The 18,456-nt window shown below is 43.5% G+C and overlaps 1 protein-coding gene across 1 annotated transcript in view; it reads left to right on the top strand.

Annotated features, from left to right (window-relative positions):
- Window positions 1–2,688: 2,688 nt before the first annotated feature.
- OAF (out at first homolog) overlaps window positions 2,689–18,456 on the top strand; it is a 70,431-nt gene continuing 54,663 nt past the window's right edge. Inside the window, exons 1-2 of the mRNA XM_089678558.1 lie at window positions 2,689–2,844; window positions 9,671–9,935. Of these exons, the coding sequence (XP_089534684.1) occupies window positions 2,810–2,844; window positions 9,671–9,935 (300 nt within the window). The 5' untranslated portion in view covers window positions 2,689–2,809. The remainder of the gene's footprint in view (window positions 2,845–9,670; window positions 9,936–18,456) is intronic.

Raw genomic sequence — 18,456 nt, 5'->3', positions numbered from 1 at the left:
GCTCCTGCTTTCTGTCTTAGCCAATGAGGAGGCAGAGACCTGGGACAGCTGAGGCTGTTGTTCATACTGATGGATCGCGATGGGGCTCAGGTAAGTCTTAGGGGGGCTGGGGGAGCTACTGCACACAGGAAGGTTTTTTACTTCATGCATAGAATGCATGAAGGTAAAAAAACTTGAGCCTTTACTACCACTTTAATGCCTTCTATACATGAAATTAAAAAAACCTTATGGGCGCAGCTCCCCCCTCAGCCCCCCATTATACTTACCTGAACCCCATCTCAATCCAGCGATGTGCATGAGAGCTGCATCTCTCCTGGGTCTCACTCTCTCCTCATTGGCTCACACAGAAGCAGGAGCTATTGGCTCCCACTGCTTTCAATCACAGCCAGTGAGCCAAGGAGGAAAGAGTGAAAGGCGGGGGCCAAACTGTGCTCTGTGTGTGAATTGACAATGTCCATTCACTGGAATGTGGCTTGGGAGCAAGCCTGCTGAGTGCCCCCATAGCAAGAGGCATGGGGGAGGAGCCAGGACCACCAGGGGGGACCCAAAAAGAAGAAAATCGGAGCTGCTCTGTGCAAAACCACTGCACAGAGCATGTAAGTAGAATGTGTTTTTTATTTTTTTAATTACAACCTTGAGAATAATTTATTGTGGAAGATCAGTCAAAATTCAACTAAGGCTACACATACTCCCATCCCAATTCTAAGCCTATTCTATCCAACCCTGTAAAGAAGAGATCTGTAAACGTACCTGTTCTGAAGCCACTTTGGTCTGGTCATGTGATCTTTTCATGCTGCAAGAGAAAGGAGAAACAAGGGAAGCAATCATGGCACCAGCTTAAACAGGAGCATAGAAAAGGAATAAAATATAAGAAAGCTGCATACTCAGTAAGTGATTGAATCAGCTGCTGAAAGTGCTTGAACTATACAGGGAGTGTAATATCACTTTAAGTGCGCATGGGCAGATAACTACAATTTGATCCACAGACTTCCCATTGGCTATACAGGGAGTGTAATATCACTTTAAGTGCGCATGGGCAGATAACTACAATTTGATCCACAGACTTCCCATTGGCTATACAGGGAGTGTAATATCACTTTAAGTGCGCATGGGCAGATAACTACAATTTGATCCACAGACTTCCCATTGGCTATACAGGGAGTGTAATATCACTTTAAGTGCGCATGGGCAGATAACTACAATTTGATCCACAGACTTCCCATAGGCAGAACTGCACTGCCATCTATTACTGTGAGTGTGAATGGCACAAAGTGACAATCTCTTATAGTTACAATATAATTAAAGTGGCCAGCTTGGCAGTCTTCTTAGGCGTAATGAAAAAACAATTGGTTCATGCCTCTTCCTTTTTTATGAATGCATTGGATTTTATGTGATCCTATCACCTTCCTGTATATAAATGTAGCAGTTTGTAAAATCAGGCTGATTGGCTGCAGTCACTTCCACCAACTTTATTCTGCCCGTCTCCTTTGATTTCTTAATTAAACTGGTTATAAACCTTAGACATGAAAAATGAACAAAGCGTATCCCTCTATAGTGTATACAGGTCTCAGCCCAGAGCACTAAGACATTTCTGTCTGCTACTCCATTCTTCTGCTATCAACATAAATCACTTCTAACAGGTTTTCCTGACACCAAAAGAAAATGGTGACAGGGGAGGGACCTCCAGCTGATTGATAGCCTCAGTTCTATTTCTGTGTGAAAGGGGGGGGGGTGTCTATTCCCTCCAATCAGCTCTCAGAGCTCTCCTCACTGTAACTTCAGCTCTCCGCCCCCATTTTTCTGAACTCTGAGACAAGCTGTACATTTTGCACTTTGAACAGATGTAGAAAAGAGAATAATGCAGATAAACAGGTACAAAGTTATGTAGGAGGATTTGTTTCACCTTTGTGTATCATCTAAGGCCATTCCCTTCACTGGGTATATGGAAGGGTTTATTTAAGCTGAACTCCAGCTTTGCTATTGCTTTAGTTTGTTTGGACCAAGGTGGCCCAAACTATTTCCTTTCCTAATTTCATATCCCTGGGCTGGCGGTAGGTGTGCTCTGGAGGTAAGTACAGTGGGATGGGAGGGTCACCTTTACATTTTTTCTGTTAAGGTGAAATAGCACTTTCAGGGTGTTGGTAAGGCGCCCCTGGCCTGTATGTGGTCTGATTCACCGGAATCATCAGAATTGAGCCATGTAGGGTCAGATCATTGTCACTAAGCCACCCTCATCATCCAGCAGGTGACCCACACAAGGCGGAGAGGAGCCCCACAGGGTAAAGTTTCCTAGGAGTTCCCCTGACTTCCATACAATACTATGTGGAGGAGATTTACTAACACTGGGGCACCCAGGATCTGGCACAGCTCTGCATAGGAGCCAATCAGCGTCTAGCTTCAGTTTGTTCCACAAAGCTTTGACAATAAAACCTGCAAGCTGATTGGTCACTATTCAGAGCTGCACCAAACTCTGCTCTCTCCAGTTTTAGTAAATCTCCCCCATGATGTGTGCGGAGGGATCACCTTCCTGGGGTCAGGATGCAGGATAATCCACACATGGGATGGGGGATGACTCCGGGAACAGTGTTGATGTGGAGGGGGTCCCGATCTATGGGATGGGGGGGCAGGCTGCGGGGTCACGTGCTCCTCATCCTCCTCTGTGACACGCTGTCTCCCCCCCGGGCCGGCTCTGGCCCTTTAAGTCAAGGGGCAGGTCCTGGAGGAAGTGACGGCTCTATGAGCCACCGCCTGGGGGAGAACATCCCGAGTCCGGCCCGGAGAGAGGAGAGGAGAGCGGGGAGAGGAGCGGATGGTGGCCGGAGAGCGGCGGAGGAGAGTCCCGGAGTGAGTTTACGGAGAGATCCCCTCCCATCCACTACTTCTCATCTCCACATCCATCCCTACTACACTTCTCCTTTATTCACTTCTCTTCATCCTCCATGTAGTCCCTGATACTAATGATCACCCTCCATGTAGTCCCTGATAATATTGATCACCCTCCATGTAGTCCCTGTATGAGTGATCACCCTTCATGCAGTCCCTGATACTAATGATCAATCTCCATGTAGTCCCCGTATGAGTGATCACCCTCCATGTAGTCCCCGTATGAGTGATCACCCTCCATGTAGTCCCCGTATGAGTGATCACCCTCCATGTAGTCCCCGTATGAGTGATCACCCTCCATGTAGTCCCTGATATTAATGATCACCCTCCATGTAGTCCCTGATATTAATGATCACCCTCCATGCAGTCTCTGTATGAGTGATCACCCTCCATGCAGTCCCTGTATGAGTGATCACCCTCCATGCAGTCCCTGTATGAGTGATCACCCTCCATGCAGTCCCTGTATGAGTGATCACCCTCCATGCAGTCCCTGTATGAGTGATCACCCTCCATGCAGTCCCTGTATGAGTGATCACCCTCCATGCAGTCCCTGTATGAGTGATCACCCTCCATGCAGTCCCTGATATTAATGATCACCCTCCATGCAGTCCCTGATATTAATGATCACCCTCCATGCAGTCCCTGATACTAATGATCACCCTCCATGCAGTCCCTGATACTAATGATCACCCTCCATGCAGTCCCTGATACTAATGATCACCCTCCATGCAGTCCCTGATACTAATGATCACCCTCCATGCAGTCCCTGATACTAATGATCACCCTCCATGCAGTCCCTGATATTAATGATCACCCTCCATGCAGTCCCTGATATTAATGATCACCCTCCATTCAGTCCCTAATATTAATGATCACCCTTCATGTAGTCCCTGTATGAGTGATCACCCTCCATGGGGCCCCCGATACTACTGATCACCCTCCATGGGGCCCCCGATACTACTGATCATCCTTTACGGGGTTCCTGATACTATGTGGTCCCCAATACTAGTGGTAGTCCCTGATATTTTGTTTCATCCTCCTTTGCATTGCTTTCTTTATGGTAAGGCGGATTGTTTGCTCCGTTCTCGTGTCCTGACTTGTGGGATCTGGAGATCGGTGTGGTAGTTGCAGGCACTCCAGTGATCATGGCGGTTTTCCAGGTCCTCTGCTGAGCGGCTGCCTGATAACCAGAGGAGTTGCCTGCTCAGCACAGCGCCATTCAGAGAACGGCTTGTATTTTTTCTTAATGCATGGCATTCTCTGATTGGATGAGATGGAGATCCTGACATCACCACTCTGCCTCTCCACTTCATCCAATCAGAAAACGCCATGAATTCATTGAGAAAAATATCAGCTGTTCTCTGAATGGCGCTCATGTTAAGATAGTGAATCCTGTGGTTATGGGACTGCAGAGACCTTGGGGACCTGTGTAGTGCGTAGTCCTCCCTGGAGCAATGTAACTGCACTAGAAAACCCGTACCTGGAGCTCTCCAACACATTTCTGTACTGTGGATGTCCCTGTACTTCCATCTTTCTCCCCTAGGTGACAGTGACAAGCCTGGCCTGCCCGCACCCCTGACATGAACATTACGCCTCCAGAGATCTCCAGCAGCTCCCGCCTCTGTGCTGAGCTGCCAGTCTGCTGCTTGTGAACATAGGGGGTCCCGAACATAGGGGGTCCCGAACATAGGGGGTCCCCAGCACAGGTGTCATGCAGAGAATGCTTCCGGAAGTGCCATGAGATCTGATGCAGGCGGATACGCCGCGTTCCACACCTGCGTTTGGGGTACCATTATCTTAAAGTATAAAGGCATTTTTTTTTCAGTTTTGGATAGAGTGGAGGTGAATTAGAACCCCTGTCAGGTTTTATTGATGTCTGTGCCCCCTTTAGGGAGACCCACCCTCTTTATTTGTCCTGTTTATTGGTATCGAAAGTAAAAGAAACCCCAAATTTTGGGTTGTCCCCAAAAAATTAATAGAGCAATAAGAAATATAATAGGGCATTTTTCAATGGGGATAGTAGTTCTGGTGACCTGGGTTACCCCAAGGAATTTCCCTTTAATATGCAGGGATTTCCTCTCACTTCCTGCTTTCACTATAGGACAGGAAGTGAAGGAGAAATCTCCCTAATGGGCAAAAAAATAAACTGCTGGGGGTTCTAACCCTCCCTTATGCTACCCACAATGGTAAATGGTATAGTTCTACTTTAACATTGATACCCGTTGCAGATCCTAACCGCAGTGCATTTTTTACGTTCTGTTCCGTGCACATTTCCCGCACTGCGTTCTGGTCTCAATGGGCCCTTGTTCTTTAACACTTATTAAAGATAATCTGAGAGAGTGTTCCCTTTTACAGGAGCCAATCCGCACTGTAAGGGTTAACCCTCAACAAATCGCAGGTTACCTGGGACTTGAGAGTTAGGCCTCAACAAATCCCATGTAACCATGGCGACTAGAAATTGTGTCCTGGCGCATGGGTTCACACACTGCCTCCCATTGACTTCAATGCAAAAATACTGTCAATAGCAATCCTTTGTGAACACTTATCTCCACATACCACTCTACTCCAGGGGCGGACTGACCATTTGGAAACTCGGGCTCTGCCAAGGGCCCGGGGTCAGTAGGGGGCCCCATGAGATGCCCCTGGTACCTTTTTCATAGGCTTTTTTGAGCTTGGGCAAGGACACAGGGGCCACATGATCCCCTATTGCCCGGGGGCCCCATGAGTTGTCAGTCGGCCCCTGCTCTACTCTATCACTTGCGTGTCTTGAACGCACCGCTACAAACTCACACAGGACCCTTTTCTTAATAGCACTCAAAACACAATTCGAGTGGATCGCATCTGTGTGATCCACCTCAATAGGAACACATAATATCTAGCCTGTCATACGAATCTGTGAGTTTGAGAACGCATCCAGAATGGCATAAATGTGAACCAGGGCAGCGCCATTCACACCTGGGTGTTTTGGGATCGCGGCAGAATCGCTGTGATTGGAAAATGCAGGTTCAGGTGCCATTATTTTCATGGTGTGGTATCGCTGTGTTTCTACCCTCAGCTTGTTCAATTAAGCTGTGACAATAAGGCCTGGTTCACACCTATGCGTGTTGTGATTGATGTGTTTTGTCCAGTGCCTTTTGCGTCGTGTTTTTGGTGCGTTTTTGGTTTTTTTTTTTTTTTGTTAATAGGAAACTATTTTTTGCGACTTTGATGCAACTTTACACTCTCTGACACTCAAAGTTGTATTGAAGTAGTTTAGGAACCAGTTCAAAGTCTGACATTTACAGTTGCATCAAAGTAGTACAGCGACCTTTTCAAAGTCACTGCAAATTTATAAATGTCCCTGCACTACTTTGGTGTGACTTTACACTCTCTGGCACTCAAAGTCGCCTCACATCAAAGTATTGCAGGGACATTTCTAAAGTAGCAGCGACTCTGAAAAGGTTCAACTACCTTGATGCTACTTTACACTCTCCGGCACTCAGTCTCATCAAAGTAGTTCAGGAACCTTTTCAAAGTCACTGTGACTTTGAAAAGGTTCCTGCACTACTTTGATGCGACTTGAGTGCCAGAAAGTGTAGAGTTGCATCAAAGTCGCACTCAATACATTCCTATTGGCCAGAAAAACACAAAATGCATAAAAAAATGCAACACTTGCATTTTTGGTGTAGTTTCACTGAGGTCTATTGCACCAAGAACACAATCTGCTGCAGGAAAAAAGTCCTTGACCCTTTCCAAAATCGCAGTGGCTGAAAACAGATAATGTGAACATGTCCCATAGGAACCATGTTAAATGGACTGTAATGTGTTTCTGCTAAATGTAAAACGCACTAACAAACGCAGAGGTGTGAACCAGGCCTAAAACTCCTGCGCTCAGAATCTGCTGCAGCTCTGCAGATAAACCAATCAGCTTCTAACCTCAGCTTGTTCAGGTAAGCTTTGACAAAACCTGGAAGCTGATTGGCTCCCATGCACAGCTGCACCAGTTTTAGTAAATCTCCCCTCCAATGGGGTGTTCTCTTAGGCTCCGTTCACATCAAATCCCAATTTTGAAATCGTGCAACTTACAGTAAAGTCACATGATTTCAAAATCAGGTGAGATGCCGATTTCCTTGCGATTTGAAAGACCTCTGACACAGATGTCTATGCAAATTGCTACAAAAGTAGTACATGTACTACTTTTGAAATTGGTGTTGCTCCGACCAAGTCAGAACCGCACCGATATGACCACTTTGATAGTGGTCAATACGGTGTGACTTGGCATGTAATTTGCAAGTCGCAGGGCATGCAAATCACATGCCAAGCCCTTAGGTCTGGATAGTAAAAGCCAAATGTAGGAAAGTAGATGGATCGGTAAATATATGTCGCATCACACAATTTTTCCAATCTTCTTATCATATTTCTCTCCTGTACAGCAGGATCATACATGAAATCAATCCTGTTCATATACGGACCCTTTGCCCTGGTTCAAATCTGCGACTTCAGGCGCGACATGTGATTTACAAATTGCAATTGAAGTTGCGTCTAATGTATTTCTATGGCACTGTCTTAATATGTGCGATTTTCAAGTAGTGCGTTTTTAAAAAATAATTCCTGCATTAATTTTTCACCACTTGAGTGCGATTTAAAGAAGTACAGCCCAAGCTTTTTTGGCTGTACTTCTATGGATCATATGAGTGCAGTTTATTCTGCACTCCTGTGACCCGTTTTCAGCTGAAAGTGGGCTGAAGTAGGCCCAGGCTGGGGAAATATCCTGACTTCAATGTTGGGATCCACCCCAGAGTCTGGAGTGGCACCTGGCTCAGCCTCTTAGCGATTCACTGAGAACCCGAGCCAGCCTCTCCATCCCCCTCCACAGCCCAGAGCTCCAGTGAGATCGGAGGGAGTTGAGCAGAGAGTGGCGACTGACAGTCCCGCTCTCTTCTCAGAGCAGCTTTGAGAACTCTGCAATCAGCGGTCATGTGAATGATGAGTTCTCTCCCTTACAGCCGGCTGGGGAGAGATGCAGCATCAGAGCGATGCTGCATCCACCTAGGTAATACCGGCCATAGACGGTTCGAACATCGGCCGATTTTGCACTGTTAGTGGGTTAATTGGTTGGCCATTTTTTGGGTTTTTTGCACTTTGAGATTTTCGGTCATGTTGGAAAATTTGCGGCCAATGTGGATGATCTGCCGATTTTCCCAGCAATGATGGCCAAATTGGCTGATCATTTTAACGATAAAAAATCTGCACATGAACCGTGACCAGCAAGGGACAGAAGTTATGGGGTGAACTTTATGATTTAGTTGGCTGATTTTTTTTTTTTTTTTCTTTCTAATCGGTGGTAACATCGGCCGAAGGAATGACTGATTTTTCATTTATCGTTTGAAAAATCGGCCGATGTTCGACCCGTGTGATTTAAAAAAAAAAAAAAAAAAGCTTCTCTTAAGGCTCCATGTACACAGAATTTGGAAAACACTTCTGAATGATGGAAACTGACAGCTGGAAAACGTTGGTTAAAAAACATCTGTTTTGCTGCGTTTATGCGCATTTACGTTTAGAAGCATTTTTTAAAGATAACCCCAGGAGACCTTCCCAAATGCCCAGAATGCTCTGAAAAATAGTAACTTAACTATTTCAAACATTTTGTGAGAAATAGAGAGAGCAGAAGCAGAGAGAGCAGCATTAGTTGAGATTCTGTCTTTTTTTTTTTTTTTTTTTTTTTGTGGTGTTTGGATGTGTTCCACCTCATTTCTGTGCAGAAATTATTGCAGCAGTGTCTAACATGTTTTCTTTCATGTGAAGCCTCAAAGTATGGTGTACCAGGTCCATTTGAGTACCGGGAAAACGCTTTGTATGTGTTTTTTATGATGAAAAAAGACTCTGGACAGCATCTGGAAATGGAAGAGTTAAAAAAATTTCAAACCGCAGGTAGCCGCGTTTACAAGCGTTTGGAGTTTGAAATGCTGATAAAATCTACTCCTGAACGCAAGTTTGGTGCTTTAAAAAAAGACTGTATGGACACATAGAAAAACGGAGAGTTCAGGGGCTGCTGAAAAAAACGCAGAAAACGCAGAAAAGCTCCTAAACGTGAGTTTATCAGCTGCAGTGTACATGGAGCCTAACTCTCATAAACTACAGCCCTGGTTCACACCGCTGTGATTTGTCATGCGATTTGACAGTTTCAAATTGAATGACAGGTCACACCCTATTGCTGGCAATGGAACTGTTCAAATCGGTGCAACTCCAACTTTGCGGGGCAATGGGCGTCGCATGAAGTCATACAATTGTCAGACAAGCCACACATGAAATCGCACCAAGCAGCAGCTTTGAAATCGCTCTACTTCAAGTGAAGTAGCATGATTTCAAAGCCGCATTCAGTGTGAACCAGGGCTTTACCCATGTCAGCAGGAGATAGAAAAGTAAATAAAGGTTTCCAGTATTCAGTGTCTATTTTGGGCAGACAATGGCCAGTCCCACACCTGGGTGTTATTTTGGTATGCAGAGTGAAGGTTCCGATGAGAAAATGATCACATGACCTAATCAGCACAGTTGGAGCGACTGGTGGAGCTTAGTGAGCTGACCCTTATGTGTGTGCCTTCCCTCTTTCATCTCCTGGGAGATTACAAGTTCAGACACTAAGGACTCTCCTGCCCGCATTCTGTTGCTCCTTCTCCTCCTTGCATGTTTACAGTCAGCATTGCTCTGCAGTGATCCATCTCTGGATGTATTCTCTCTGCTTTCACTGAGCTGGAATCCTTTCTCCCCAGGTGAACTGACTTTTCTCTTTTCTTTCCTTCCCCTCTAGTTTTTCCCGTTTACATTACACCCCCTGCCCTGGCACTCTCTGCCTGGTGATGTTTCCTCTGGTGCTGCCCAGAAAGTTGTGGCTGCTCCTTCCTATGCTGTGGTGCTGCCAGACGAGCCTCAGTGAGCTGAAAGTTCGTGTTCGCCTAGAAGACGGCCAAGTCACAGAAGAGAGCCTGCAGGCGGATAGCGACAGAGACTGTATTGCCTTGGAGTTCCGGAAAGCAGATGGAACCTTTATTACTTATTTGGCTGACTTCAAACAGGTGAGCGGAGAGGATTGCAACACGACTTCCATGGGTGGGAGTTCAGCACGTACAGGTTGTACTGTCATTCATTTCATTGGTTATGATTTCCAGTAAAGATTTGTAGCAATGATCCAATGTACTCACAATTCATTGCTGATTAGGCGGGAGTATCATCCAATTCTCCTTTCCCATTGTAATTCCCATTGTAATTCCCATGTGCCCAACACATTGCTTAAATTGTTCACGCTTCTACGTTAAGACTTCAGACTAAATCAAGTAGCAGTTTTGTGTTTGTTTTTTGGAGTTTTTTTTTTTTTCTTTAAATATTTGTTTTTTTGACAGGGGGGTTGGATCTTTTGGGACCGAGTTTGTTGGAAACATTTAAAACTTTTTTTTTTTTCAGTGAAATGAGATAAAATGAATGGTCATTTGTATAAATTGTTCTTGGATAGATCCATTAACCACTTCCGTACAAGGCCACTTCACTTATACATGTAAACAAATTTTTTTTTTTTGCCAAAAAATGACCCCAGGTATTATATATTTTTTAAACTGAGGCCCTAGAGCAAAAAATGGCCTGGTCAGGAAGGGGGGGGGGGGGTGATAAATCCTCTGGAGGGGAAAGTGGTTAAAGTGTATTTTTTTTCCCCAAAAAAAGTGTTTGAAAAAATCACTGCGCAAATACTGTGGTATAAAAAAAAATTGTCTCAAGTCCCATGAGGCATTGCAAGATTGACAGTTACAAGCATGACTCCCAAAGGCAGAGGCATGATGGGGTTTTGCAACAGCTGGAGGGCCACCAGTTTGATACCTGTGCCCTAGAGAATAAAATGATGAGTGTTGCAATTTTTTTTTTCTTATCCCACAGTATTTGCATAGTGATTTTTCAAACACAATTTTTTTTGGGAAAAAATAAACTTAACCACTTGCCCTCCAGAGGATTGAAAATCCCCCCCCCCCTTCCTGACCAGGCCATTTTTTGCGGTACAGCGCTGCGTTACTTTAACTGCCAATTGCGCGGTCATGCAGCACTTCACCCAAATTAACCACTTGCCTACAGGGCACTTATACACCCTTCCTGCCCAGGCCAGTTTTCAGCTTTCAGTGCTGTTGCACTTTGAGTGACAGTTGTGCGGTCATGCAACACTGTACTCATATGAAATTGTTATTTTTTTGAGACAGAGCTTTCTTTTGTTGGTATTTAATCACCTCTGGGTTTTTATTTTTTGCTAAACAAACCAAAAACAACTAAAAATTTTGGGGAAAAAAATGTTTTTTCTTAGTTTTTGTTATAAAATTGTGTAAATAAGTGATTTTTCTTCTTCACTGATGTGCGCTAATGAGGCTGCACTGATGGGCACTGATAGGCTGCACTGATGGGCATTGACAGGCATCACTGAAAGGCAGCAATCATATATGGCACTGTTAGGTGGCACTGACTGGCACTGAAAGGCAGCTCAGGTGGGCACTGATATGTGGCATTGATGTGCACTGGTAGGCACTGATATGTGGCATTGATGAAGCACCGATGGGCACTGGCAGGTGGCATTGATGAGCACTGACAGGTGGCATTGCTGGGGCTACACTGATCATGAGGGCACACTGATCATCAGTGCCCTGATGATCAGTGTACATGTCCTCTCTGTGGAATGCCGATTACCGGCTCTCCTCTCCTCTAGAGCTGTCCACGTGACAGCTCATGAGGAGAGAAATGCAGATAACCGGCATTTCCCTATTTACATGCGATCAGCTGTGATTGGACACAGCTGATCACATGACCGAGCCGACATCTTCGGGTCTTTCCGTTGATCGGTGATCCGCTGTATCCGAGGGACACAGCGCCCCACCGATCGCCACGCTGTGCACTCCCGGAGCTACGCATGCGCGGTTAGAGTGGGAGGACATCATATGATGTCCTCCCAGAACAAGAGAACCACCTTGCGCCTGTCATTACCTTATATGGCGGGCGGGAGGCGGTTAAATTTACATTTTTTTTTTCCCTTCCCCACAAATAGAGCTTTCTTTTGGTGGTATTTGATCACCTGCGCATTTTCAATTTTTTGCACTATAAACAAAAAAAGACTGACAAGGTAGAGAAAAAGAAAAAAAAAATATTTTTTCTTTTTGCTATTAACCACTTCAATACCGAGCATTTTACCCCCTTCCTGCCCAGGCCAATTTTCAGGTTTCAGCGTTTTCACACTTTGAATGACAATTGCGCGGTCATGCAGCACTGTACCCAAATTACATTTTTATCATTTTGTTCACTCAACTAGAGCTTTCTTTTGGTGGTATTTAATTACCACTGGGGTTTTTATTTTTTGCTAAGTCCACAAAAAAAACTAACATTTTGAAAAAAACCTCATATTTTTCTTTGTTTCTGTTATAAAAGTTTGTTCTTTATAAATTTAGGCCAAGATGTATTCTACTACATGTCTTTGGTGAAAATAACCCAAATCAGTATTTATTATTTAGTCTGTAGGAAAGTTATAGAGTTCACAAACTATGGGATATATCTGAAAATTGATCAATCCTGAAGCACTGATAGCCAATCTAATTTCTTGAGGTCCAAGAATGTCAGAACAGTACAGATATCCCCCAAATGACCCCTTTTTGCAGAGTAGACAGTCCAACGTATTTCATAAGAGGAATGGCGAGTTTTTTGAAGTTGTCATTTTTTGGAAAATGAAGAAATTAAAAAAATGTATTTTTTTTTTTTTTTTTAAATCCTCATATAACTGGTGTGGTGGTGATCAGGAACATTGGTGACAGTACGAAAAAAAAATGTTTTTATTTTTTTAAGTTTTTTTTTTTTTTTTTTTCATATTACAGTATGACCAAAGTAGTATAATGTTACCATAATAATATTGTACTACTTTGGGGAAGTGATCAGTATTTTTTTTTTTTTTACACAATTTGATTGCTTATAGCAAAGAATTTCTTTGCTATAAGCAAGCATTTCAATGAATTAAATCGATTAATTCAGGTTTTTTTGTTGTGAGTAGCTGTGATTGGCCACGGCTAATCACATGACACAGATGGGCTGTGATTGGCCCAGCATGTGCATGTGATCACAATGACCCTTCACAGCTAGACACACTTTTGTATACAATGGATGGCATGAAAGGAAGCCATCCATTTTTTATAACTCTCATGTGACCTGCTGTGATTGGTCATAGCAGATCCCATGGTACTGGCAACGGGGTCGGTACACAGATCTGACTTCGGCTGTGTCTGAGGTACACAACCGGTGACAGATCTCGCCACAGCGTGGCCCTGCAGGCACGCGCAAGGCGTGATCTGGGAAGGACGTCATATGACTCCCGAATCCACAAGAATCGTGCCCGGCTGTCATTTTCCTATAGGCCGGACGGGAAGTGGTTAAACATGTCCAATAAATGTGTTTTTTTTTTTTATTATTATTGTCATAAATTTAGGGCAGAATGTATTCAGCTACATGTCTTTTGCTAAAAGAAATCCCAAGACATGTAAATTAATTGGTTTATGTGAGTTATGGCGGATTTATGTACTAGAATTTTTTTTTTTCTACTAGTAATGGCAGCGATCAGCAACTTACAGCGGGACTGCGGCAGGCATTCTGACACTGGGGGAAACTGACTTGGTGTCACTGACATCCCCAGTGACACCAATACAGTGATCAGTGCTAATAAAAAGCACTGACACTGTACTAATAGCACTGGGCAGGAAGGGGTTAACATCTGGGGCGATCAAAGGGTTAACTGTGTGCTGTTTCACAGTATGCTCTGTGTGTGTGTGTGCTTTCCACTGTAAGCACACTGCTTTGTATGGCCCCTACTTGGAACTGCAAAATCACCCCTGCTGCCCTATAGCAGTATTTCTGCTATAGGGCGGAGGGGAAGCGGTTAATGAATTTTAGTGCACAAAAATAAAATTAATACCCAATTGTTTGGTGAAATATAAAAGATGATGTTGTTATGCTAAGTAAATAGATACCTAACATGTCGAGATTTTGTCTATTAGACACAAGTCTCTCCTCTGCTTTTAAAAGCATCTGATCAAACCAAGATCAATTTGATCAGATGCTGTTACAAGCTGGTAATGGCTTTTAAACTACAAATCGAAATTGAAAGTAACAAAATACTAATCACTTCCCGTTTTCTACACCATAGAGAAGATTGGGGAACCTCCAGTGGAACAGGAGAGCCTGGGAAGGTGGCAGGATTGGAGGGGACCACCTTCTGTCCTGTGTAAAAGTGAGCCAATGGCTCTACAGCCGCTCTGATTGCTTTTACTTTATTCTGCATTGCCAGCTGAAAACATTGATACTAGGGTCATAATTGCAGATAAAAGCATGGTCCCAGTATAACCACTTCAACATGAGGACATACGAATACGTCCTACAGGCGGGAAGTGGCTAAACATTTATTATATTGCAAATTCTTAAATGTGGTGGCTACATTTTTGGTTTTAAATTTTTTTAAGCTTTTTCCCCTTTATTTTCACCTGTCGATCCAGTCGGTAAGTCTGTTATTTTTCAGCTTCCCTTAACAGACAAGCTGTCCAAGCAAAAGGTGTCAAACAAAGCATTTAACACTGACGGGCACTTTCAATGATCAGTCTAATGCTAGTCTTAACACTGCCCAGACTGACCATGCGGCTGTCCAAAGGTGTCTCTGTTGCTCCTGCATCCAGAATGGAGACACCCTAGGACAACAAATGTCACTGGCCAAATCACCAGGTGCAGAGCGTCCTCATCCCACTTCAGCTGAGCTCTGCAGCAGCTGCTATGGGCTGTTCAAACTTTGTATGTGGTCTCATTCTCTATATATGTTAAAAATAATAGTTACATTGTATCCTACCTATGCAATTATTGTCTGTTTATGTCTGTATATGTGTATCTAATATTTTTCATCTCACCAAGAACTTTGGGTTGTTATCTGTTTTCCCATCCAGTACAGATTTGTAGAGTATGTGTAGTGTTCCGTTTTTTCTGCTGAATCACAGACAGTACTTACTACAGAAGTGTCCATTTATACCTCATTCATACTTGTGCGACTTGTCATGTGACTTTGCACATCAAAGTCGCATGACAAATCCTACCCCATGCTTTCCAATGATAACCATTCTTATATGTGCTCCTTAGGCCCCATGTACACGGGACACTTCTGAACGATGGAAACTGACTGCTGGAAAACGTAGGTTAAAAAACGTCTGTTTAGCCGCGTTTGCATAACGCGTTTATGTGCATTTGTTTTTAGAAGCGTTTTTTAAATGTAAGCACAGGGGAACCTCCCAAATGTCCAGAATGCACTGAAAAGTGGTAAATTATTAGCTATTCAGACTGTTTCGGAGAAATACAGAGAGTAGAAGCAGAGACAGCAGTATGTGTTGAGATAATTAGGTGTGAGTTGCTCATTAACATTTCTTTTGTTTCCAAGAGTTGAAAGGTGTCTGGTGGCATGAGTCATTAAGGTCACCTGCCAGGGGGTCTTCATGAGGAATTTGAGGTGTGAATGGTCATTAACATATCTTTTGTTTCCAAGGGTGGGAGAGGTCTGAGTTGTGAATTGGTTATTACAATGTGTGACAAGCTTGGTAGGAACATCCTGTGTTCAGTGTTTTTGTCCAAAAAACCGCAAATGCTTATAAACGCGATTCGCCGTGTTTTGCGTTTGAAATGCTGATAAAAATGACTGTAAACTCAAATGCCTGTAAACGCACACACATGCATATGCCTACTAGTTTTACGTTGAACCCATGCAGAAAAAGAGATAGTTGGAACCTAACTCAGGACCCAGATATGGGGGAGAAAGCACAAACCACCAAACTAAGGCAGACAAACGAGCAGAGCAGGGGTGCACTGTCCAGAAACAGCAGTTGGAATATACCACAGCAAGATAGTGTGCCAAATATCTATGATGTCAAAATATTGATATAGATATCGGATAAATCCCAAATAGCTTAGTCCCTTTAAAACTTAAATTTGGAAAATAACTGACATAAAAATACTAGGCTGTTCTTAACCAGCAGCGCAATAACAGCCTCTTCAGTTGATCCAGATAGGGATTCCATCAACCCAAAAGCCATTTAGGCACCTGCCATTAAACCTTAATGATTTTGATATACTAATCAATAAAACAAACCATTAACAATGTAGGGGCCATACAAAACAAATGCTATACCTAATCCCAAAGAAATCAAGTTTGTCGCAAACCTCTAAGTGCAGTTAATTTCAAAGGGAATCTGCAACAATGATAGCCGTCAGTAAGGAAGTAGAAGCCCGCCATTGGTACAACTGGAAGTAAAAGCACATAGCCTTTATTTGTAGTTCATCAAGACCTAAAAGAATCAATTCCACAGCATATTTGACATGTTTCATCCCTTTTTCGGGGCATTAGTCATAACAAATTACGAGTCAGTAAGACTTCACGGTTTAATTTGCTATCTTGTTTTCAGTTTATTTTGCAAAAGAACAAACTCTCTAACTTGGAGCTAAACTTAAGGGCCAGTTCACACTACATGCATTTCAGTGTGCTTTTTTTTTTTTTTTTCTGCATCCAAAACGCACAAAGTAGGTTATATGGTTGTCAGTGTCATAGTTCACATCAGTGCTTGCAGTTCTGGTTGCAGCAAAAAAAGTAGAACGGGCTGCATTTTTCCCTCCACAGAACTGTACTGGAACATAGAGAAACGCACAAAAACCGCACTGGAACACACATGTCATTATTTAAATTGAAGAGAACGAGAGGGAGAAAAACACACTGGAATGCATCAAAAACGCACTGAAATGCGTCAAAAATGTGCATGCGGAAACACATCCGGAACATGTCTGGACTGCATTTCTATGATGTGAACTGGCTCTAAAACTCAAGTTTAGCTGCAGTTATCTCCTATTCTGTCCACATTGAGGGCTTGTACACCCCAGATGTAGTCCAGTGTTTTTTTTTTTTTGTTTGTTTTTTTTTTTCCTGCTTCAAAAATGCATGCATTGTTTTCTTCTATTCCAGTGGCCTAGTTCACACCAGTGCAGTCATTTCCAGTGCATTCCGGTGCAGAAAAAAAAAGTAGAACATGCTGCATATTTTTGCAGCAAAACACATAAAAAAAGCACTGGAACAGAGTGTGGTATGAACTGTAAGCAAAAAAGTATCCGGAATGCATCCAGAGTGCGTTTTGTGGTGTGAACTGGCCGTTAGGGCAGCTAACCTGCTGTTTTCATTCTTGTTAGCTGCGCTTTCCCTTAGACTTCCTTGAGATTTTGCAGTTTTGGTTTTGTTTCAGAACACGCACCAAAACCGCCGGACATCATAGAAGTCTATAGGAGGTTGCAGCAAACCTGTACAAAAACATGTTAGCTGCACTTTGCCCAAAGCACAGCAGGACCACTTGTCCCACCATATTAGAGTGTAAGCTCTTATGGGCAGGGCCCTCTTAACCTTCTTGTATTGTAACTATATTGTAAAGTGCTGCGCAAACTGTTGGCGCTATATAAATCCTGTATAATTACTGGCACTCCTGCTTGGAAAAACTCTTAAAACGCCCTGTGATAGATCTGACCTCTAAGAAAGATCCATGGGCAGGAGTGCATACGTCATTCTGTCATTTCCCAAGTCAACCATAATCCGATCCTGAGGATGGTACCATAAAACTAGGAGTGATAACCTCATCAGCAGGGTGTTGTTTGTTCTTCATCCAAAGACAGGTGGAAGGGTGGTGGGATCACATGACTTGCACATCTTTTGGCAGTTGAGACCATTCATGTATATTTTAATAGTGTAAACTGCAGTTTGCCTGGAGTTCATTGTCCGTTTTTGAAGCTGACTTGGTTCTTAAAGTGGAACTAAACACATTGATTTGAAAGTTTCAAAAAACAGTTCCATTCCTGACATGCCGCGATGTTAACTGTCACTTTTGCTTGTGCTCTGAACCAAACTATCAAACCATTAAATTACTGGTGTCATAACTGATCACCTGTGAAGTATCATGGCAGTTGAAAGTCAAACGGAGGCTAAGATGGCAGCTTCCTTGGCTGAAAACAATTGGAGGGTTTAGTTCTGCTTGAAGTGTTGACCTGCCAACTTGTACTAAAGGCTGATGACACACGGGCAATTTGTGTGGTGTTTTTTTTTTTTTTTTTTTTTTTTTTTTCTTGTTTTGGTTTTGTTTTGTTTTTGTTACAGCAATTTTCTGTGGATCACTGAGGCCTCATTCACATGAGCACTGAGGCTTGTATACCATGAATGTTTTTTTTCATCATCTCTAGACTCCAGATGCTGCATGCAGGCAGCCCATTTAAGCCCTAGTTCACATATATGCGGCCGTGCGGGCCACGTTTTGCACGGGCACAAGAGCCCATTCATTTGAATGGACTCTCGTGCCACGCAGAGAAGTTCCTGCACTTCTTCTGAAACGCAGCCTCAGTTCCCAGTACGGTTGCGTTTTTCCAGTGTGGGCAGCATACCATTAGAACTAATGGCACCCACCCGTGGGTATGCATTTCACTGTGCTGGTGGTGCTGCTGCATGGATTTTCATGCAGATCCGCAGCGGCACCACCT

This window comes from Staurois parvus, unplaced genomic scaffold (genome assembly GCF_062004578.1).
Source record: "Staurois parvus isolate SC_StPar_1 unplaced genomic scaffold, SC_StPar_1.0 ptg000207l, whole genome shotgun sequence".
Lineage (NCBI taxonomy): Eukaryota > Metazoa > Chordata > Amphibia > Anura > Ranidae > Staurois > Staurois parvus.
This window is presented reverse-complemented; position numbering and strand designations above follow the sequence as displayed.